At 42.7% G+C, this 22,818-nt stretch overlaps 1 protein-coding gene and 1 long non-coding RNA gene across 3 annotated transcripts; one reads left to right on the forward strand and one right to left on the reverse strand.

The window, feature by feature from the left end:
* The first annotated feature begins 1,780 nt into the window (after window positions 1–1,780).
* Window positions 1,781–22,274, forward strand: DHRS7 (dehydrogenase/reductase 7). 2 transcript variants are annotated; one of them, XM_084520896.1, is made up of 6 exons: window positions 1,781–1,849; window positions 2,827–2,896; window positions 10,670–10,822; window positions 16,424–16,530; window positions 17,376–17,615; window positions 21,431–22,274. In XM_084520896.1, the coding sequence occupies exons 1-6, from the start codon at window positions 1,796–1,798 to the stop codon at window positions 21,680–21,682; spliced, it is 876 nt and encodes a 291-aa protein (XP_084377022.1). In that variant the 5' UTR covers window positions 1,781–1,795; the 3' UTR covers window positions 21,683–22,274. The 2 variants fall into 2 exon arrangements, with proteins under 2 accessions (XP_084377022.1, XP_084377021.1); XM_084520895.1 differs by lacking the exons at window positions 1,781–1,849; window positions 2,827–2,896 and adding an exon at window positions 5,237–5,422.
* On the reverse strand, window positions 5,429–10,736 carry LOC311437527. Its single transcript, XR_014693535.1, has 3 exons — window positions 10,600–10,736; window positions 8,037–10,514; window positions 5,429–6,691 (listed from the first exon to the last, which is right to left on the reverse strand). It is a non-coding gene; the product is annotated as an uncharacterized lncRNA (long non-coding RNA).
* Window positions 22,275–22,818: the final 544 nt, after the last annotated feature.

Here is a 22,818-nt window from a genome sequence, read left to right on the forward strand (position 1 = left end):
AGAGCTTTTCTCTGTAGAAGTCGTTTGGTTTGCTCACACTGGAAGAAGAAATACTGGAAAAGGGAATCCAGTGCTACTCTGTATTTTGTTACTCATTTAAATGTTACCATACCTACATAAATAATAGTGAAGCAAGAGCATTTTTCAAATTTATGTTTTACACAGACGCTGAAATAATCTCAGCTAATTGCACTGGAGCTTTATTTACTATAACATGGATCAAAGAAATTGCATCACAGTACTGTGGAAAATATTCACACCCATGCTCACAGTATTATTAACGGGGCTGGCAACAAGTCATCTGAGGCCCCCTTGTGAACAATCAAAGAGGAAGCACTTCACCCATAAACCTGTGAAAAGTTTACTTATTTTATATTGAAGTCTCTTGGCAATGTTGCGTTGTCAGACCTGCTGGAACCTGGTTCATTCAGACTTAACAAAGAAAGTGATTTTAGACCTTAGATAGAAATGAGAGACCAACTAGCTATGGAGGAAAAGCTTGACTGGCAAAAAATTGGCAACGCCTCAGACAACTAACAATGTATATAGCTGTCACACAGAAAGTGTACAGAAAAGGTTTAAGCACAATAACCCATAGGCCCTGCACATCTTTTGTATGCATTTTTTGGCTGTAATTCATGCTTAAAGCAACCAAACTTCTCTTACCTATTACAGTATATTGTATGCTATGTATACAGGGGAAGCTGTCCCTGTCTGTGGCAGGGGGTTGGAACTAGATGATCCCTTCCCATCCAACCCAAACCATTATATGATTCTAGTATTTGTTGATGACTGGTTCTGCCTTAGTTTTGCCACTTCCAAGTCTATAATCGTGAAGACTGTGATCTACCTATCATGAAACATAGAATGCAGTTAATGAAACTAGTAGAGCACTTGCTCTAAGTGTTTGAACAGAATAGAATGGGGATGCTTAAATCTTCAGAATTCGAGACCACTTTTATTTATGTAATTACATGTGGATTAAAAGACACAAGACCAGGCAGGGTGTATAAAAAATCTTTTTTGTTTGTTTGTTTGTTTTCCCCCATTTAATAAGCCAATCATAATTCAATGGAAATAATTTCTCGTAGTCTTGCTCTGTGATCATGGCAGTGCCTATAGTGTTGGACATACACAGCTGATACATCATAAAACAATTAGAAAGCTCCGCAAGTCTTTTACAGTGAATCTAGAAAAAAATGCAAAGTATCACAGTTATTAACACTTTGGTAGTAGGCCAAAATTATTTCTTTCTGTTTTGGAAATATAACCAACTTCTAACTATGTCTTCTTGTAACTGTAGAACTTGGCTAGATCACCTGAACCTAAGGAAGGTGTATAATTCACTACCACAAAACTAATTCTTAAAAGTAAACAGCTTAATCAGATTATTGTCACAGGCCTATCTTCAGAAAAATAAATAAATAAAGCATATAATTTACAGATCATGTCCCACTGAGCTCAAAGACATGTAAGTGCATGCATATTGTTTAAAACATAGTTAAGCACTTCACTGAGTAAGGATGGGTTGAGACAGATGCTGAAATGCCTTGCCAACTATGGTTTAAATAATACCCATCCATACCTTCCTATAATGCGATGTTTGCAACGTGAACATCATGGTTTTTTAAGCTATCACAGGAGGATTTATGAGACTGACACGTCGTTTACTCATTTCTTTTGTGCAGCTGAAACTTGTATATTTTATGCACTATTTCAAGCTGCTTCATCTCCAGCACTGAAAACACAACACCCATCTTACTTCAGCTGAAGTTGGTGGGAACCCTGAAGGAAGATGAATGTCTGTCCAAGCTTGAAATGGGACAAGGAAACAGATACAAGGATTGGAAGAAGGTCAGTACCTATAGCATGAATAAACCATTTCAGTAACAGTATCAAACATCAAAACCAACATGATAAAATCAGTTTGAAAACAGATGTAAAGTAAGGTGCAAAACAACAATGGATGAGAATGAGGACTTGTCATCCTCCCCAGTATCTAGAGAAAAGCCTATCCAGTCCTACTTGGGTGTGTTGACTTGGCACTATGAAAGAAACCCATATACACCCTGATGATACATTCTTATAGGTCTGATATGCATGTGTTTATAAGCTTATATCTGATAGGTCTATGCATTGCATAAATTTGCTCTAAAATAGGATGAATTTATGATGCTATTCCTGAAATTCATTCCACTCACCTTTGGCTTTGGGTTACAATATGGTTATTGGAAATACAACTAAAATATGAAATTATTACAGTTCACATGACTTAGAAGTTCTAATGTGGTGGCCAGATAAACTGTAAGATAAATCTCCACTTAATCTTTTTTTAATGTTGAATTCACATGATTCTGATTTTACTTCTTACTCTTCTTGTTCCTGATGGTTCTAATGCCATAAACATTGTCCCACAGAAAAAGCTATGCACATACTTAAATAAAACCCTACCAAAACAGGTCTAATTGGATTCAGAAAGCTGAAGAGCATTACTAGAGTTCCAGATTTTCAGTCTACTGTCACATTTTTTGTCTCCATTTAGCAGCATGAATAATACTGCACATTTATTATTCATTTATGGAGGTCACCCGAGTTTATATCTTTGCAGTTGCGCACAAGGTCTTCTTAATACTGCATGATTGCAGAATAAATATACAGAAACAGTAATTTAGTCAAACATATTTCTCTCTTATTGCTTAGGGGACAAAAGGGAACTTATTTTGCTTTTAATTACATCAGGTGCCAATATAATTCGTGTAAGTTTCAAGAATAATGCATGTTATCTTGTTATGTTCAGAGTTTAATTGATCTGTTATCTGCTGCCACAGAGTCAACAAAGGGAGCCTCACCAAGGTTCACAACAGTGCATGGAGCAAGACTGTGACCTCTCATACTGGTAACTATTTCCTATTTTGTTTTCGGAGCATTGCACTTCAGCTTCTCTTTGGCTCTTGCACTTCACTACTGCAGTTCAGTACTTTGTATAAATATCAGAACATGTTTACTGGACTCCGAAGTGTCATCTGCATAAATCACTGGATAAAGTGCATTCTGTTGATGTTCGGGTTGACTTTGGTAGATTGACTTTTTAATCCTCAACTAGACTTCTAAAGACTTAGCAGTAATGGCCTCTTCAGAAACTGAAAATTAGTTTTGCACATGGAAACTAAACTCAGTCTTAAAAGGGAAATACTTTTGGTTTTCCTTGGGAACTTAGATGTTGATCAAATCTAATGGCTTTGTTACATTGTGATCCTTTAAGAGATGTTTCATTTTGCTTTGGTACTTTGTCAAACAGCTCTTCTCTAAGCAGTTGCTATCTTTGAAGCAACAAAAAGAGTGTATGTTACTGTCAACATTCAACGTTGTGCTTCCAGCATGGAAAGCTAGAGCACTACTGGCCATCGAGGTGAGACTGGAAGCAGGGAGCCCTGGGCTCCCATCAGTCTTTTGCCTGTTGCTTTGGGGGTTAGAAGAAATCATCTCGTAGTCTGGCATGATGCTGATGGCTTACAGCAAACGTGTAAATGCCACAACCTGTGGTAGCTTTGCTGCTTTTTAGGATATCTTTGGGTATCTCACAAGATTTTTTTCGATAGGCTTGGGTGTGTATAATTAGTATAATTTCTTAAGTATCTTTATTTATCATTCAGATAATTCATCTACTAAGATGGGCATATTTAGTTTTTATAAGTTGGCAAACACTGAGAATGGATATCACCTTGTGAAAGACCTTGTAACTTTCTTCAGTGCTCTTCTTCCCATGCTCAGTGTGACACTGAGCAAGCACTTCTTGTCTGTCTTCATAATCTTGGACATAGGCAGTAAAATCTCCACTGATAGTGACTGTGCACGTGTACAAATGCACAAGGTTAACAGGAGAAATCTGTTTTACTCAATTTTGTTGTAAAAAGAGGGGTCAAAATATGGTGTTATATCATGAATTCTCAGTGTTCTCCAACCATGGGATGCTGGGACCTCGCGAGCTTCTCCTACGTATTCTGTGTTCAGCCTGAGCCACTGTACACCTGTCCCTTTGGGGATAACTGGGAAAACTCCACTGGGAATATATTGTGCAGGTGCAGTGTGCATCATCTTCCCATTTTATACTTCCCATTCCAGTATGCTGTGACACAAAGCTTCGCAATCCCTTGTGTATCACCTGCACTTACCACAAGGAGAAAAAAGTCCCAGAGTATTTTTACCAGAGAATATAAAGATCTGGCAAGTGTAGACAGATGAATTTTGCAATGAGCAAATTTGTTCATGTCCTGATTTTCCACAGAGAAGGAAACAATATATATAGATATTACTTGTTAGTTATTTCTTTAATTAATTACTTGTTAGTTATTTGTTTCATGTGGCATTAAGGTTCCATTATGCTATGTGTTGCGCTAACACAGAATAAATAGTTCAGTAACAGATGAGAAAGCAGAAATACAAAAAAGAGCTGTCATCATGACACACAACTGTCTTTATATAGCAAAGTTCCCTGAGTTACTATGGGTTCTCCTTTTATATCTGCCTGCTGCTGCTGCAAGATTTTGAAGCACAAAGGTTACACGAGTTACAAGCTCTGCACTAGCAAATCTATGGTGAAGAGCAGCAGGTGAGGGTGAGGTACTGTTCTGAAATGCCAGTTTCTGGCACTTGTGGCTGTCCCACACCACTTGATTCAGAGCCCAGTGTCTAAAACCAAGGTTTGAAGTGTTGGGCAAAGCGTTTGCCTCCTGTCAGCACAGGGGGGAGGCTCGGCCAAGAGGAGGATTGCTGAACAGACCTAGGTAGGGAAGACCTCAGTGCTGCGCTTCCAGCTGCAGAAGGGCACTGAGAGCCACCGGTGAGCCTGAGAAGAGGGTTCGTAGGTGTCCCCCTGAGGCTCTCCTCGTGCTGGGCACTGGGTTTTGCTCTCCAGGCACCAACCCCAAACCGGTGCCTGTGCTGGGGCAGCCCGAGGACGTGCGGCATCCAGCGCTGTTTCCAAGCCCGAAGCCATCCAGCCCTCCGCTCCCCGCGGGGGCACGTCAAGTTGGGAAAAAAGATTCCCCCGCTCCCAGAAAGCAACCTTCAGCCCCTGCCACACGCACGGCCCCTGCCCTACAAACCCAGCCCTTATCGCCGCAGCCTTGACTGCGCCAACCCGCGTTACCACACCGTGACGGGGGACAAGGGACGGTGGCGGCCGGGAAGGCGGGGAGGAGGAGGAGGAGGAGGAGGCGGCGGGGGCCCTCATAAGGGGCGCAGCAGGAAGAGAAGGGGAAAGAAGGCGGAGGGGAGGTGTCAGCCATGTCGTGGGGCTGCGCGCTGTGCCAGCTGCTGGCGGGCGGAGCCCTCCTGGCCCTGCTGGCGCAGCTGGTCCGCTGGCTGCGGGCCGATGGCGACCTCACGGTGCTGTGGGCCGAGTGGAGGGGGAAGAAGCCAGGTAAAAACGGCCCCAAGGGAGAGGCTGCCCGCCCGGAGCGGCCGCCACCCCTGAGGGAGGCTGCGGGGCGCCGAGGGGTAGCGGCGCTTGAGGCGCTCCGTGAGGGGGCGCGGGGATGGCGGCGTGTGGGGACGAGGGGGGACCGAGGCAACCGGGCTGGAGGCACCTCAGCTCGGCCGATCCGACCACAGCTGCCCCCGGGGCTCGCTGAAGAATAACCCTAAAAGCAGTGTTTTCAGCCCTCAGCAAGGTGTGGCGATCGCATGCGCAGCTGCAGCTCGCTGTAAGGTAGCAGCGAAGAGACGCGTTGAATAAAGTAGCCTAAAAGCAACTTTGCAGGGCTCGCTCAGCTCCAAAAATGTTGTTTGGCATTGTTTCTGCTCTGATGTCTGGTTCTGGCATCAGCCTGTGGGATAAGCGAGGCTGTCGGGTGTGTTGTTGCTCCAGGAGGCTGTGGTGTGCTGGGAGACGCACAGAAGGGGGGACAATAAGAAAAGGGAGTGCTTAATATGAGGCAGGGATGAGTTAGTTCCTCGATTTCTGACCACCATGGAAGGGATTCTTCATGGCACCCCATGCTAGTGTGTGCAGGCGATGCATGTTCCTCCTTCAGGTGCTGCTCAAACCTCTCAGGATCCTGGGAAAACCTGCAGGTGAGGGATGGATAGTGTGGGTCAGAGGGAGAAACTTTCAGTTTTTCTGGAAGAAAGAAAAACAACAACAAAAACTCTTCTAGTCTCTTTAGTTTCTGTTCCTTCTTGCATCTTAAAGCAGATCTCAGTTTCACAGTAGTGCTGAAACTGTTTACAGGATAATAAACATGAATATTAATGCTTGGATTAAATGGGTTTCCTCTTCAGAGGTTTTTGCCCCAAAAGGTGTGAGGGAGCAGCACCACATGATTGCTGTCTGTGGATTTTCCTCACTTTTCTGTAAGGTGTTGCTTTCCACACTTGTGGTTACAAAGATTCAATAAAACGCCTTCAGCCAGGGATTTACAGCTCTTGCATGTGTTGACCTTTCTAATCTGTCTGCAGTTCTGCTTCCTTGTAGACAACCAAAGATCTGTAAAAATCCTCAGTTTTACTTGCATAAAAGAGGCTTTGATTTGAAGAGTCGTGCATTTCTGAATATCCTGCCTCAGCTTAGCCAGCCGCTGCAATTTGGGATGTTGTTGGAAAGCTGGGTTTGGGTGGTTGAGGTGAAAATGGAGCAGTGACCACGCAGAACCGTCTTCTTGTGTCTGAACAGCTGGGTGGAGAAGCTGATCTGGGAAAAGATGGGATAGGGAACACTATGAGTTGTCCTGCGTGTGAAATGAAATTGGGTGATGGGTTGAGATGGGGAGATAGGACTGTCTTGGATGAAGGAGGGTTGTTGTGTTGGAGGGGAACTGAGGAGTAAGGGTTTGGGCTTGACACAAGGATGCAGTAGGGAATGATGCTGCAGGTACAGGTTGGCATTGGGAAGGTGCTGAGAGAAGAACAGGGCAAGTTCTGTGAAGAGTTTGTCAAGAAAGCCATTTGAAACAGGAATTTGGGATGTTTTTTTTTTTTTTTTAGTTCTAGCCTAGTGGGCCTGCAGCAAACCAAGGGTGAGGATGGAGACCACTGCAGGTTGGACAGAAGTAGGAGAAGGTGGGGATCATCCCACCGTGGAGTTGGGTTGGGAGCGTGGCACAGACTTTGAGATCAGTCTGACTTCTGTTTTCAGTAGAAACTTGCTGCGAAAGTGCCAGTCTGTGTGCTGGAGAACAGGAAAGTGTGCACAAGTAATCCAGCTCTAAGAATACTACATTTAAATATGCAACCACTCTGTAACTATACACAGGGTGAGTCTTACAGCAAGTCCATCAGGCAGTTCCCTCACTATAAGAAAAGTACGAAAAATACCTGTGTGTGTTGACTTTGCAAATATCATGGAAAGACTCAGGGCAGAGAAACAGGATAAATCTTGATAAATATATACGGAACTGAAGTTTTGTCTTGAGGTATCTATGTGCAATGCATGTGTACACTTAGGAGCTCTCAGGTGGACATAGCATTATTTGAAAGTACCTTTCAATCTCATTGGAAGCTTGGAAACCTTTCAGTTAGTCTCTAAAAATTCCCACGTACAGGGCAATGTAGTTTTAGCTGTTTCAATATGTGCTATAAGGAGGATCAGTGAGAATTTTGTCAGTGTTTCTTTGCTCTGCAAAGTGATGAACTGCGTTTTCCCCCCACCCTGGGCCTCAGTGCTTGTAACTAACTGAAATATGCAGCTGAAATGGGAACATTTAAGTAGCATTTTGCCAATAGTTCTGCCTTGCACGTATGTGATAGTGGTGTAACAGTGCTGAACCTATCTGCTCAGAGAGGAAAACAAAAGGGACAATCACTAGAAAAGATCTTCCTTCAAGTATGTTCCTGCTTGTCCTCCTCCCCACATTGTGCAGGCAGCATAGCATGTCTGCAGACATCTCCAGGGGAGTAGCACATGGGTCAGGTGGAGAAAACTTGAATTTTAATCAAAGCTGCTGATAGAGCTGTCACTCTTGCTGTCATTATGTTTTGTTACAGCTTCCACAACATTAGTATGGGTGTTGGAAATTTTTGCAGATAAAAGTACTTACCAGAAAGCAGACTCTTATCTGTTTCTTTATCTTGAAAACTATAATTATAAAGCACAGCCTTCGCATAGGTAAGACGAGTTCAATTCAGTGATTCACTTCTATAGGGAAGTATCTGGATTTCATCATTGGCAGGTGCTGGATTATTTCCCGTGATCTAAGTATTTGTGAGATCAGGAGACAAGGGTTATGGGGTGCTGGGTGACTTCCCTTATGTGTTGTATTTCATTAGCTGATGAGCAGTCACTCTAAGTGGTGCGCTTTTCACAGACACTGTGGTATTACCGAGCTTAGTAGGATCCTTTTACATATGAATATATGAAAACTGACTCTTTAAGCTAAGAATAACAGTGTGATTCTTCATGGGTCTGGGGAAAATGTTCTGCTTTAGACTTCCCCACTCCAAATACTTTCATGAATGAAATGAAGTGGTAACCTTGTGCCGTGGGAGTTATAAAATGATGGAGAAAAAAAATAAATCTGAACAGAGCTGAACTACAGAAGCACTTGGAATATTGCAGTAGTACTCTGTGCAACCTCTCATTTGCTATGCCTTTTAACACAGTAGTTAATGGTTAGTAAAAGTATAATCTTTTATTTTTCAATTTGGCACAGTTAATTTTTAAACTTATTTCCAGTTACAACAGGACGTTTATTCTAGAACAAGCTAGTTGCTTGATAATTGTTCTACAACAACATTTCAGCTAGGTTTTGCACTGTACTAATTTCCAGTAGATCAGAGTAGGGTAACTATCAGCACTGAGAAATCAGTGAAAAACCTTCCTCATCTCAGTTAATTATTCTGTCCACAGAGCAAGATTCTGAATAACTACAGTGAACCTGCTCAAGGCAGGTTGAGAACAGGGAAACTGCGTGGTGGGAGGAGGTGCATTTGTTTTCAGTAGCAAGAGGAGATGAGTGCGGTAAGCAGGGATGAAGGCATATCCATGTGCGCTTCTGTTCAAGTACTGTTTGTTTTGACAGGAAACAAACTGTGTTTCAAGAGGAAACAAACTGCCAAAAAAATAACAAATTAATCTGAGAGGTAAACTCCATGTTCCTTGTAGTTAGTTCAATGATTTGCGAATGTGTTGAAATAAAACACTTGGAAAAGAGTGTGAATAAGCCTTAGTGACAGCAGCTTTCTGATATAGTTATTAAAAAAACAGTTATTCCTACAACTTTGTTTGGTTTTAGGAAGGTTTTTTCTTTGGCTAAAAAAGTTAGCTTTCTAAAACAAAACATAAAGAAAATAATAATGATAATAATAATACCTGGTGCCAGTCCTACAAATTCAAGTTGAGCTCTGATAGTCAGTCTTGAAGTCTTCAGCAAGGAGGAAGGCAAACAAGATTTTGGTGCTCATCTCTTCATTGGATTTATCATTAAGACTCAAAAGTAGAAATTTGAAACAGAGTAGTGGAGAGAGAACCAGGAACTGATCCTGAAGCAGGAGGTAAAAGTTGTCACTGCTACTGGCTTTAGTAAAGAGGTATTTTTGCTAAACCAAATGAATGGGTAAGTTTCAGTGAGCTGACAAATGCTATTCTGGCCTTTTCCAGAATAGAACAGGCTTTAAATCTCAGGAGCTGAATTTGCCTTTGCTATTTGAATTATAATGTGAAATCTTTCTTGGTTGGTTAGAAATAGTTGGAGTGCTGTGTACAAATGTGTTAAATAGAAGAAAAAGCCCTTCTCAGCAGCTGATCAGTCCCAGATTTTTTACTGGGACTGATGATGAAGAAGACATGCAAGTTTTAGTCAGTAATACGTTCTGGAAAGTGCTCTGATATTAGTGATCACTCGTCCTTAAATCGTGTTCCAGAATTAAATGGGTGACTTTCATCCATCTATTTTGTTTTGATGACTTTGGATGTACGTCTGGAACCTTTTCCCAGGTTCTAGGTGTTTCATGGGGTCAGGAGGGGGGAATGCCTGCAAACTAGGGGGAACAGGCCCCAAGCAGAGGAGTGAAGGAGCAGGATACCACGGTTTTTACTAGAGGTTTAAAAAGCATGCCTGGGCAGGAACTGCGAGCACGCAAGAAATTCATAGATGAGCTGACGCCCTGGGAACTCAGTGTACTGTATTCTGGCCAATGCAAGAATTAACCTGCATCAGATCCAAAGCGAAGCGGATGAACACTCATTCCGTTTGTTCTGATAAGCCACCTGTGATCAGAGAATTTTCTTCTGTCAGCAATTACTTAGGACCGTTTTTGAGGTAGAACATCTATTGGGAAAGGTTGGCTTAGGCTTTTGTTTGGATTTGCCGTACAGTAACCGTTTACCTGCTGTTTCCAAGAATTCTCTTCTCCATTTTCCTCTGAAGCTCTTTTTGATGAGGTCAGTGGATACGCTCTGCATGGATGAGTTGCAGAAACGCAATCCAGTTTCTTCCATCAGGTAGATAATTCGTGTTTATTCAGATTAGCCGTGGAACAAAGTTCAAGTAGCAGAACAGCATGGAACGATTTCACAACTGCACATGACCAAAAAATAAAGAAGTCAGGATTTTGTAACAGCCGATATAGTGGAGCATATGTCTTAACAGTATCAGAGTTTACCTCTGCAGGGACTTAAATGTTTATTCTAGCATTGTCAATGTGTGAACTGCTGTCTTGATTCTCCTGACAGAAATTGAACTACGTGGCAAGGTTGTCTGGGTGACAGGAGCTTCGAGTGGAATTGGAGAAGAGTTGGCTTACCAGCTGTCAAAGATAGGAGCTTTCCTTGCCATCTCAGCAAGAAGAGAAGATGAACTGGAAAGAGTGAAAAAGAAATGCCTTCGTAAGTATAAGTTACTACTTCACGCGAGCAGCTCCACTCTTGCTGTGGCGGGGTTGCCACAGAAATACTCACCCACAAAGCACAGAAATAAAATTCATGATGAAAGTGAACTTTATACATAATTTCACTGTATATCTGAAGCCAATACTTTGTTTTCTTGAGAGAAGGCTTTGTATAGGTTTGTGGTATGAGAGCCCTTATAAGCTGGTGTTACCCTTGTTATCAACTGCAGCTGGTTTTATAAGTTACAGAAAACATATAGTGGGGGAGGGAGGTAAGAAATTGAGGGGTGTCATCCTTTTCAGAAGCAAACAATGTGGCTGCATGCTACTGAGAAGTCTTCTTCCTTTGGGTTTGTGCCTTCTACAGTCAGATTGACAACTGTCAAGGAGTTTCCTTTGGAACAGGAATGAATAGAAATGTTCAGAAAAAGCCGTTCTGAGTAAGTGCAGAGAAGAGGATCTCCTGTAGATTGAGAGGAACATGTATGATGCAGGATGTTTAACTGTGCCAGTTATATTTCATATGCCTGCTGTGTCAGTAGTGTAACTTCATTCCTCTTCTTTATCTTTTTTCCTCGGTTTTCTGGCAGGCTGTGGGAGGGATAGGCAATAAATTTATGTCGATAAATAGAAGTGTTGAACGTGATTAACATATCTCTTTCTGCCTATTTGCCCTCCATATTGTTTAGTGACTATATTATCACACTGACAGTTTGTTCCTAGTAATGTTGATCAATGTCTGCAGCGTACTTGGAACGCTTGCTAGTGAATGTTGAAATGTTCATTTGGCTTAGCACAAAAATTCCTTGAAATCTCAAAGTTGCAGCAGGTTACTCGGAAAATCTGACAAGGAGGTTTCAAAAATGCACTGCTCCTTATTTCCATTTCCTGACGCTTCAAAAAAGCTGGTACTTAAATAGATGCCTTCAAAAAGAAAGCAGGGCTGTCAGATGGTGGTGTGGTTAGACGGTAATTATGGCAAAAGTCAAATGATATGATGCAATGTTTAGTGGTCACTAAAAGCACACAACTGCACTTACGTCTGTGGCCGTTTGTTGTCATTATGACACTGATGGCACTGGATATGCTGGCAGGAGCTGCAATCTGGATGTCCATTTTCAGGCAACGTTTGTATAAGAGCAAGGTGCTAGAGAATATTCAGAAAACTTAGTTCAGTTGATATGAACCGAGAGCACAGATTTGACTAAAATAATTTCTGCCAATTTGAAATAACTGTGTGAATATCATGGCTGTGCTATGTACTAGTCTTATGTAGCCATGTGTTTTGGAGAAATATGCTACTGAACTTTTTTAGTTATGGGTTAGATTAGTAGGAATATTGGAAACTCTTCAGCAGTATAGGTACTCTGTATTTTCAATAGCCAGCCTTTAAGTAGTGGAAGACAGTAATTGGCTCCCTTGCCCTCTCACTTCTCTCTCTAAACTCAGCCTTCCACCCCTTTCCTTAATTATAAGGTGTGCTAGCTCCTCTAGCCATCATGGTGGCTCTGTGCTGCAGATTGATGGTATTTGTCGTTAATGAGAGTCCCAAATTGGACACCGTACTCCAACTGCAGTCTTAGAGTGCCGTGTAGAGGCACTTAACAGCCTCTTCCCTCAATCTTCTCTTGCTGTTGGAGCCCAGTAGCATTTATAATTGCAGGAGCTCATAGCTGCACATGGAATATAAATCAGCAGGCTTTTCATCAGGACCTCAGGCCTTGTGTGGAGATCTGATACCTCGTTTTTTGGGCACCGGTTTGCAGTACTGCATAATGCTGTTCTATACCAGCTGCAAAATTTTTCATTTGACTTTGAGCTTAATGAGGTTTGTTGAACCATTATTACAGCTGGTTAAGATGCCTCTGAATGGCAGCCCTACCCTCCAGCACAGTAACTGCTCCTTTGAACTTGATGTTACCTGAAAATGTGCTGAAAACCAGGTGTTTTATCCCATCACCTGGGTCATTAATGAAGATGCTAAAAGATACTGTCCATGGAGGGCTACCACTTGGAGTTAACTCGTCACCTGTTGGACTTTGAGGGTTGTTTGATCCAGCTTGGTTTTCATCTACACTGTAATCCACTCACCTAGACCCCTCACATTTCCCCAGCGTAGCTATGAGGTTGCTGTGGAGGACAACACAGAAAGCTACAGTCAGGATACACAGCATCTGCTGCTCTGCCCTTGGCCACAGAGCCAGTCGTGTCAGTGCAGAAGGCAGTTAAGTTGGTCAGGCCATGCATGTCCGCAGTACATCTATGTTGGCTGGTAGAGTCACTTTCTTGTCCTTCATATTCTTGGAAATCACTTTCAGGAGGAATTGTCCCATCGTTTTCCCAAGGACTGAGCTTAGGCCGTGTGACATTTGCTTTTTTCAGTTTCTGGTGATCTCCTCCAAAGATCAGTAGCATTGCAGTGATATTGGTCAGCTCTCATAACCCCTGGTGCATATATTGCCCTGTTTGGATGTCCAGTTTGTACCTACTTTGGTCTTTCTCTGATGTCTGTAGCATTTCTTTTTCCCAGAGGCTATTCTCAGGGCTGTAGGAGACCTGAGAGATCCTGCCAGTGAAGGTTTAGGCAGAGAAGGCAATGAGCAAGTCATGTTTTCCTGTGTCACTTCATTGCCATCCCTACTCAGCGGTGAGCTCACTCTGTTTTTCGGTCTTCCTTTTGTTGCTGCTGTACCTGTAGGAGCTGTCCTTGCCCTTCGCATTCCTCAACAGCTTAGACTTCTGAGTTTCAGCCTTCCTGATTCCTTCCTTGCACACCTGGGCATGTGTCCGAGCGCTTGCTGGGTGTGGTGGTTTCACCCTAGTGGGGAGCTGAGCTCCACCACACTGCTCTCTCACTCCCCCTCCTCAAAAGGATGAAATGTGATGGACAAAAAAAAGCTTGTGAGTTGAGATAAGGATGGGGTAGTCACTCAACGATTACTGTCACGGGCAAAATCAACTCAGTGTGAAGGAGATTAGTGTAATTTGTTACCTATTAGTAATAGGCAAGAGCAGCGAGAACTGAACACAGCACTGCTCTGGCCAGCAGCGGGTCCCCTGGAGCCGGCTGGAGCTGGCCCTGCTCTGACACAGGGCAGCTGCTGGACTCTGCTCACAGAGGTCACCCCTGCACCCCCCTGCTACCAAAACCTTGCCACGTAAACCCCATAAACTGGATGGCTTGTCCCTTGTCCCTGCTCACACCTCCTGTGTGTTTCCCTTCTGCAACTGAGTTCAGGAGTGTTCTGTAAGGCTTGAGCAGTGTGGGATGGGTCAAGGTTGAGCTGCTGCACGTAACATCAACTTGAAGTTAGCTGAATTGTATGGCATAATTGGAGCTAATAAGCTTTAACTTGACTGTGGAAGGCGCTGTACACAGCAGCAACATAACTAGATGACTTACACATTACTGTCACAAGCAAGCACAACTATCTCGTGTATATCTGATGTCATAAGAAAATGCTGTTTTAAGTCAGCTTACTTTTACGGCTGTCTTGCAAAAATATACTCAAAAAAACAACTAGTTGGCTTTGGGTGACTGTAATAATTTTGTAGATTAAAAATAACAAAACTTAATGAACCATAGGAAAAAATGTTAGTCGGAAGACCTGCTACTTGGTGGTTGGGCAGTTTGATCCTGCCCAGATGTAGCAGCGAGCTGCTGTGTAAGGAGACTTTAAAGGGTTTCCAGAAAATACAGCGTATCAGGAATGTGCACTCACAGCTGTGTGAAAGTGGCTGTTGTTCTGGGCAGGCTGAGCGCTCACTTTCAGATATTGCATCTGGAAGCTGATGCCCACGTGCAGTTTGTTTTGCCAGCAGCTGGAGACACGTCAGCATAGGATGTGAGCAACATCTGGTAGCGTTTGTGTAAAATGGTGAACCTGAACCCAAGGTCTCCCACTTGGGAACATGGTTTTCTTTGCTTTTCTTGAGTGGACAGCAAAGGAAGCCTAGAACAAGGGTAACAAGAATGTGTGAAATTTTATGAAAGCTGTCTGAGGAATGACTACAGCAAGGATTCTTCACCCTAGAAAAAAGTGACTGGAGGAGGCTGATAGAAATCACAGAATCCCAGGCTGGTTTGGGTTGGCAGGGACCTCACAGCCCATCGAATCCCAGCCCCTGCCATGGGCACAACCCCTGCCCCCAGCCCAGGCTGCCCCCAGCCCCATCCAGCCTGGCCTTGGGCACTGCCAGGGATGGGGCAGCCACAGCTCCTCGGGGCAGCCTGGGCCTCACCCTGCTGCCCACGCTGCTGCTGGTGCAGCCCAGGGCACTGGTGGCTTTCAGGGCTGCAAGCACACATTGCCAGCTCGTGTCAAGCTTCTCATCCACTACCATCCCCAGGCCCTTCTCCTCAGGGCTGGGAGCGTGCTGTAGAGGTGTAGTTTAACCTACAAAGATTTTCCTGCTGTCTGTAATGGTCTGAGGGAAATAGAGGAAAAGGTAGGGGGGAGGAGGAGGGAGCACTGGAAGCAGCAGTGCATGGAAATATGGTAGTTTTAAACCAAACATGGCTTTATTGTATCCAGTTACCTAAATACAAGCGACCTTTGAGCAGAGGCAACTTGTGGATTTCAGTAACCTTATCTGTACATCACTGTAGAGAAAAGGTTCAATGGTACCTGTGTGTGCAAGACGTGGTAATGAAAAAATAAGAGCTTTAGGCGCTCTCTCTAAAGAGCACAGCTGGTCAAAGGGGAGCAGATGTACTTAACTGTGGCTAGGAATCGATTTAAAAACAAAAAATAGCACCATCAACCTAGTATGCAGATATTAAGAAAAAAAAAATAGCTTTGTCTGGTTTAAAAAATTGAAAGATTAACATTGAAGGTTTTATTTTTGTGAGTCATCTGCCCCCAGACCCCAGGGGTAGCAAATCACTGCTCAAGAAACGCTTTCTGTGGGAAAGGTCAGATGTTCCAGAGAGTCAGTGGTGAAAACACTCAGCATGAAGGCTTGAACTTGATGACAGCTGCCTTTTATTGCAGGAGGTGGATGTGTTGAAAGGTCTTTGTTAAACAAAAACCTTCTTGCAGAATATCCCAGGTTGGAAGGGACCCACGAGGATCATCCTTCTTCTACCCCCTACAATGAACCATATTCTCTAAACTTAGCCCTAAAGCTTGTAACTACTCATGTATACGTGTTGTGGTTTTGGTCTAATCTCTGCTGTTCCTATTGTCAGGAATAAGCACGCTTTAATAATTTACCTACGAGGAAAATGTCAAGGCTGTCAATAAGCTGAGCTTCAGAATGGCTCAGTGAAAAGTTTCAGGATCAAGTAATCCTGTAACAATCCCAACTATTGCAATTTATTTGGAGAATTGAATTGTCTGTGTTGTGATACCCAAGGCTGTTTAATAAAGTCAAGCTTATTAAAAGCCAAAGATAATAATGAGGAAAAAAATGGTAGGAACAGATTAAAAATGGATTCTATGTGGAAATTAAAATGAAAACAAAGCATTTTAGTTCCAACTTAATGTTATCACTTCTTGGTGTCTTTTTAGTGAAAATGTGGGGTTTAAAAACCCACTTCCACAATTGTTGTATTAGTGATCTTACTGGTTCCCATTCACTTTATGGCTGTCTTTAGAGATCAGCAACTTGACTGAAAAAGACATCCTTGTTCTGCGTCTGGACTTGACTGATAGAAGCTCTCATGAAGCTGCAACCAACAGTGTTATTAAGCATTTTGGCAAGGTAAGGTGCACCTCTGGGGCTGAATTTCTTCTCTATCTCCTATCCCTGCATTTAGGTCAGTATTTCATTTTTATTTTATCATACGGTAAATTCAGCAATGCTTAAATTCACATATTGCTCAAGTTTTGGTATCAAATGTAACAAAAGTACTTAAATTCTCATCCTTTCTATTGCTTACTTTTGTATTTCAGCGGGCTCTGCAGAAATGTAGCAAGGAACAACTAATCAACTGGCCAAGAATTAAAAATTAACTTGCTTGATTTGATTGATCATTTGCTTGATTGATCACTGAAATTCTGCTCCAAATGGAGCTATCCTCAGTCGTATATTCTGAGCTTGGAGCTGTGTCTGAAAGTCAGAACCTTTAGTTTGTAGTTTTGGTGAGGCACGTAATTTGGGTTCAGAGCCATGTGGGACAAAACTGGACATGAGGCCCAGCTGCTTACCTTGTGTGGTGCGTAGTCTTTTTGACTGCTGGTCCAGAGTTAAGACAACAGCAGTCGGATCTAACACTGTGCACAATGGGCAAAGCTTCACGTTAGGCCTTTAGTCTGCTGGTACTTTGGTGTCACAGAGAAATTATTGGCACCGGATTTGTCCCTTCTGTTCTTTAATCTAATTAGTTTTCAGCTGCCAGTGTTCCTGTGCTAGGAGTTAGCACTGTTTGGCATCAAACATCATTCCTTTGTTGTTGTCTCCCCTGAAAGTCAGCCAGCCTGCAACTCAAAGGGGGAGGCTAGTGGGCGAGACTAGAGGGATGAGAATAGTCAGTTAACAATTGCCTGAGGAAGTGCAAATATTAAAGAAAACGTGCTATATTTATTTATCGCTGTATCTTTCCCGAGATCGATGTTTTGGTCAACAATGGTGGACGTTCCCAACGCTCCCTGTTCATGGACACAAACCTGGACGTCTACAGCGCGATAATGGAACTTAACTACCTCGGCACGATCTCTCTCACAAAGCACGTCCTGAAACACATGATCGAAAGGAAAAGGGGAAAGATTGTGACTGTGAGCAGCGTGATGGGCATCATGGGAGCCCCTCTTGCCTCTGGGTACTGTGCCAGCAAGCATGCTCTGCAGGTAAGTTACATCTCTGAATTTTATTAAGTCTTGTGTACTCTACCAGCATCAGTTTTATTGCTGTAGCAGAGGACTTTATTCTGTGCGGAAATAAGTCTCACCTGAAATTGCACACAGCATATATAACTCTCCCAGGTGCTGAAAATTATATAGAATTGCTCTGAAATGTTCTGAAACTCTTAGAGAATGATTCTGGACTGAAAGAATTAGGGAAGGGGGGCTCTTCCTCTGGTCTCTATTTTTTGCAGCCTCTAAAATATCCTTGAATTGAACTTCAAGCGCTTCTTCAGCTAACAGCCCTGTAAATTCCTTGCTACAGAATCCGCTTTGTTTTTAGCAAAACAAAAGGTGAGCCCAAGGGGACCTTGACTCAGAGCTTAGGAACTGAGTAGCCATATGCCCATATGTCCAGGACATAACCCAATCAAAGCAGAAAGAGATGAAATATTAGAGACTAATACATTAAAAAAAAAAAAAAAGGTGGAAAAAAAAAAAGAACTCTCAACTGCCTTTTTTTCATGCTTTAAGACTCATCTTAATTCAGTTAGGGAAGAAAAATCCCTGGTGAGAGGGTTTTAGACTGTTGGAAATCCTTAGGACAGTAAAGTGAGAACAGTGATTGGGAAAGCAGACTAATGAGGAATGAGGCCTCCTGTTCTAGCTAGGAAGCTCTGAAAGAACCTTCCCAACAGTTTTGAATGTTGCTGTGCTGTGAAGAACTGGCAGCTCCTAGTGCCTTAGGAAGGCAGACATTATCTTCTGCGTAACACAGAATTTTCAATATTGGTTGGAAGGATTTTTGAAAGCCATTTCTCTCATGCAGAAAAACATAAGAGTTGAGAAAAGTGTCTGGGGGGGAAAAAAAGACTGCCTTTATCATTGCGGAATCAGTTGTTTAACTAGCAAATTTATTTAGACATATTTGTCTTTCACCACTGTTTGACTTCCCGCTAATGTACGTTTTGATCTCAGTAAGCTAAACTTCAGCTGTGCTCAGGGATGATTTTAAAAAGAAAAACTGGCACGTTCCTACTCCCTGCTGGCTTTAAGCATGTGAGCAGAGTAAATAACTTTGCTAAACCTATTGGATCAATATCTTTTTGACAATTTGACTAACAACAAACATGTAACTAGCGGCTGACACTGCAAAGCCATTAGATGCTTGAAAGAATGAAGATGTAGAAGACTGTGGCAGGTCTCTGCTAACAGAAAATTTTCAGTTAATGACAGGGAGAGAGCTGCTACCCTTCATTTAGGTGGCTGCGATGAAATTGCCCATTAGAAGCCAGCCAGCCTTTGATTTAGGTCTAGTAGATTTAAATTAGAAGGATGCAATGAGCAGAAGTGTGGTCTCCATGTACGCTCCTTTATTTTAAAGCGTTCTTTCAGTTGAATTACCTCTTGGCTGTGCTGCTGTTGGAATAAGCACTAATTAGTTGCAGAGGAATTCAGGTGTTGCTTTAAAAATTCACAGGATGTTGAATTTCATGTTAGGATTGAGAATGTGGAATAATCTTAAAAGAAATAGTTCACTAAAATGTCAGGATTCGTTAAAAAGAAGCTAACTGAACTGCTCATACCTTTGTTATCTTCTGCCTCTGCTCAATAACCAGTCCAGGCTCCAGAACACCTTTCTTGTTTCTTACACAGTAATCCTGTAAATACTGATTCCAAGGGTTAAAATGTGATTTGCAACACAGATTTTGAAATCTAAATTGCAAATACAGGCTCGGTCTGAGAGCATCTTACCAGTCTAGAGTTAGGGCTAGGTGTGGGCGTGAACCCCCCAAAATATTAAAGTTTTTTTGAGATACCAGACTTCACCAGTGCACTTCACGTAAAGGAAGCCTGTCAGAACAGCCGTCCTCTGCAGGTAGCCGAGTAGCCCATCTCTGATGATGACCAAGAAGAAATGACTAGAGAGAAGTTGGGGAAAAATAGCACAGCATAAAGCGATGCTTTTATTGTTGTCTTCCCAGCATGTGTTAACCTAGGGTCTTCTTGAACTGCAGATCAGTATTTTAGCCACTGGTTATTAAATGTATGTCCCCATCTGCCACGAACTCATCTATTAGTGGTTGTTTTTAAAATTCACGCCTTGAAGTCTACCACAGCTGACAGAGTTAATGCTGCAGTCGGAGGGGGAAGGATGGAAGGAATTCTGTTAAGAATTAAACTTTGTTCTTGAAACAAGCATGCCTCGAGTCCTGCCAACTGGAATTCTTCATAACAACATTGTACTAATGAAATTACCCTTTACTTAGTTCTGCAAGGAGAGCTGCAAGAGCATGAGTTGCGTCCACAGGAGGCTGCGTCTGACTGTTGCAGTTTCTCTCCTGGTGTTATGATGCTTGTGGAGATCATACACTGTTCATCTAGCTGTAATTCATATAATTGGTGGCATGTGGAGTGGGTCGGAAATGGTGATCTTCAAAATGTTCCTTAATCAGGAACTTGTCTAATAGGCACATGGACTGCACTGAGCAGCAGCTGCCACTGTCTTTGTTCAGCCTCTGATTGCTAGGGGAATTTCTGAAGTACATTTTTGTCCTAGTAGAAGTCATTTCAGCCTTTCCCAATCTTTCAGGATTGGGTTCCTAAGCTGACAAGGCCCAGAGATGGGCCTGGGTACTTAAAAGTTTAAAGACGGGGTTGGTGTTTTTACAGACTGTCGCTGCAGAGCCTGCATGCGATCTGCAAGCTGAAATTAGCCACCAGCAATTGGGAAGTCAGAGCCCACGGTCCTTTCTTGGTTGGAAGTGTGCACAGGCACGCAGCTCGTTGCCTAGCTGTACTGGGTTGTCCCTGTTGTCCTCTTCCGTGTCATCGCAGGAGCAGGCTGACTGATCACAGTCCCTATATTGCAATTTAGTGAAGAGCTCTGGGCCAGCCAAATCATAAATCTGTACTGCAGCGGCAGTTTATCAGCCTGCGCTGGCCTTCTGTCTCTGTTGTGACACAAAATTATGTGCTAGAATAAATACAGGGAACTGCTGCTAGCCAGATCGAAGATAAGGCACGGTATGTTGTTTGCTAAATCGTAGCTCAGTAGTGCTTGAGCAGCAACTTTGGTAGGTGGCGCATTCCTGAATTGGTCTTGTTCCCTGTCACAGCTGCTGTCTATACATGGATCGCTAGACATTGAGAAAATTTGTATCCTGGTAGTTTAAGGCAAAGAAATACTTACAGCTTGTGTAATTGCAGTTTAACTTAGCATATCCTTGAGCTGAAATAAGTTTTTTTGTCTATATGGATGCAAATTTAGCACTGGAAGTGTATTCAGTGGTGCGGAAGTACCTCCTTAAAATACCATGTTGCTCCTTTGACTTGGTATGATGAAAGCTTCTTCCTCTTTCTCTCTTATATATACACCACCTAATGGAAACACTTTAAAAGCTTTCATCTCACCACAAAGAGTAATTCACCAGCAAAAAATAATTTCCCCAATATTGCAGTTCTTGCTCAGCAGGGCTGAGCACTTGTGTCCAAGCTACTTGCAGCAGGAGCTAACGATGTGCTGCACCCCCAGTGAGGAGCCCCACAGGGCTCTGAGAGGGGCTGGCCCTTGGTATGGGAACAGCTGCGGTGTAGAGAAATTACTGTGTGTTTGGGAAGTTGGGGATAGATTCCTCCCTGATAGACATAATTGCAGACAAAATTGTAAATTACCCATTGAATGTCAAAATAATAGGAATTGCTTTCAGTAGAATACTGCTGTCTTTATGGCAGAGAAATAGAATTAAAATCTGTAAATAGCAATATCTTTCTACATAGGGAAACGCAGCAGATGATCACATTACAGCCTTTTCTTCTAGGGCTTTTTTAATTCTCTTCGGACTGAGCTGACTGACTACCCTGAGATAAGTATTATCAACATCTGCCCAGGACCTGTACAGTCTAAGATTATACAAAATGTCTTTACGGAGAATCTTGCAAAGGTAAGGACTCTAAATTCTATTGTGCTAAATCCAACTTTTTGCTACAGCCATCCTTTTGTGGTTTCCTTTTCTTTTGCTCCCTCTCACAAACACGACCCTCATCTCCTCACCAAGAAATGCTTTGATTAATGCAGAACCCTGTGTTGTTGTGTAGTGCTTTGTGATATCGAGTCCATATCAAATGAAGTTGGGGAGTTGTTATGCCTTCTCTCTTCCAACATATACAGTCCCCAGCTAGTAAAATTTACCGTATGGCTGCCCTGCCACAATTCTGGGGGAAGGGTCAAGATTTCCTAGACACAACTCTACAGCGCCGAACAGCGTCGTGTCTGCACAGGTAGCTTTTTGTTTGCCCTAGTCACAATGTCCTCTGTTCGGTTGACTTTGGTGCAGTTGTTGGCAGAGCCACTGGAGTCAACTGAGGTGAGGCTTGCATTCTTTTCCTGTTAGTAGTTGTTCAAGGATGAAAAGCAAAACCTTCCAGTTGTTGTTTTTAGTAAAGGCTGTCTAACAGAAGAGCTGGCAGAAATTATTACTGTGATACGTATTGATAATCTGCCATAAAGTCAATTGATCTGAAGTTTAGAAGAACCCAGCAGTAAAAGGGGAGGAAAAGTCTCCCATTGTTCAATGGAGTTCTGAAAGAAATGTTGTCTTGCGAAGCTGCATACTTTCACAAAGATGTACTTTTTCAGCAATCTGGAAATCTTGCAAAAACAAATTCCTCAGATTTCAGCATGGCAAAAGGCCTAGGAGGAAGGCAGAATCTAGGCCATAATTGCTTTTGCTCTGGGAAATAGCAGAACAGATGACAGAGCAGTCTGTTATTGCTGAAGTGAAACGCACATCAATTCACAGGGCTGTGGCTTATTTCACTATGGGCTACATATGCACAAGACATCACTGCCACTGAAAAAGCCTCTTGCTCTTCTCTTGAGCTAACTGCATAGGGCAGAGCTGGCAGGAATATTAAGTTAATGGGGGACATGTCCTCAGGTACTCATTTGATTACAGAGTAACTTCTAAAGTATAATGGGGCAGACAGCTGGGAAGAGGAAAGTTCACATTTCTCAGAGCCCGCTGCTGCAGAATGGGTAACTTGCTGATACATCTAATTTGAAGTATAAGTAAGTCAGTGCAAAGCAGAATAGATTTTGAAGGTTGTCTTATTTTTAAATTTTAAGTCATCAGTCGAGACACTAATTTAAAGGTGCTTTATTGAAGCGTGTGTGTTAAAGGAAGGTGGTAAGCATTCTCACACTTAT

Source organism: Aythya ferina, assembly GCF_964211825.1.
Source record: "Aythya ferina genome assembly, chromosome: 5".
NCBI classification, from domain to species: Eukaryota; Metazoa; Chordata; class Aves; order Anseriformes; family Anatidae; genus Aythya; species Aythya ferina.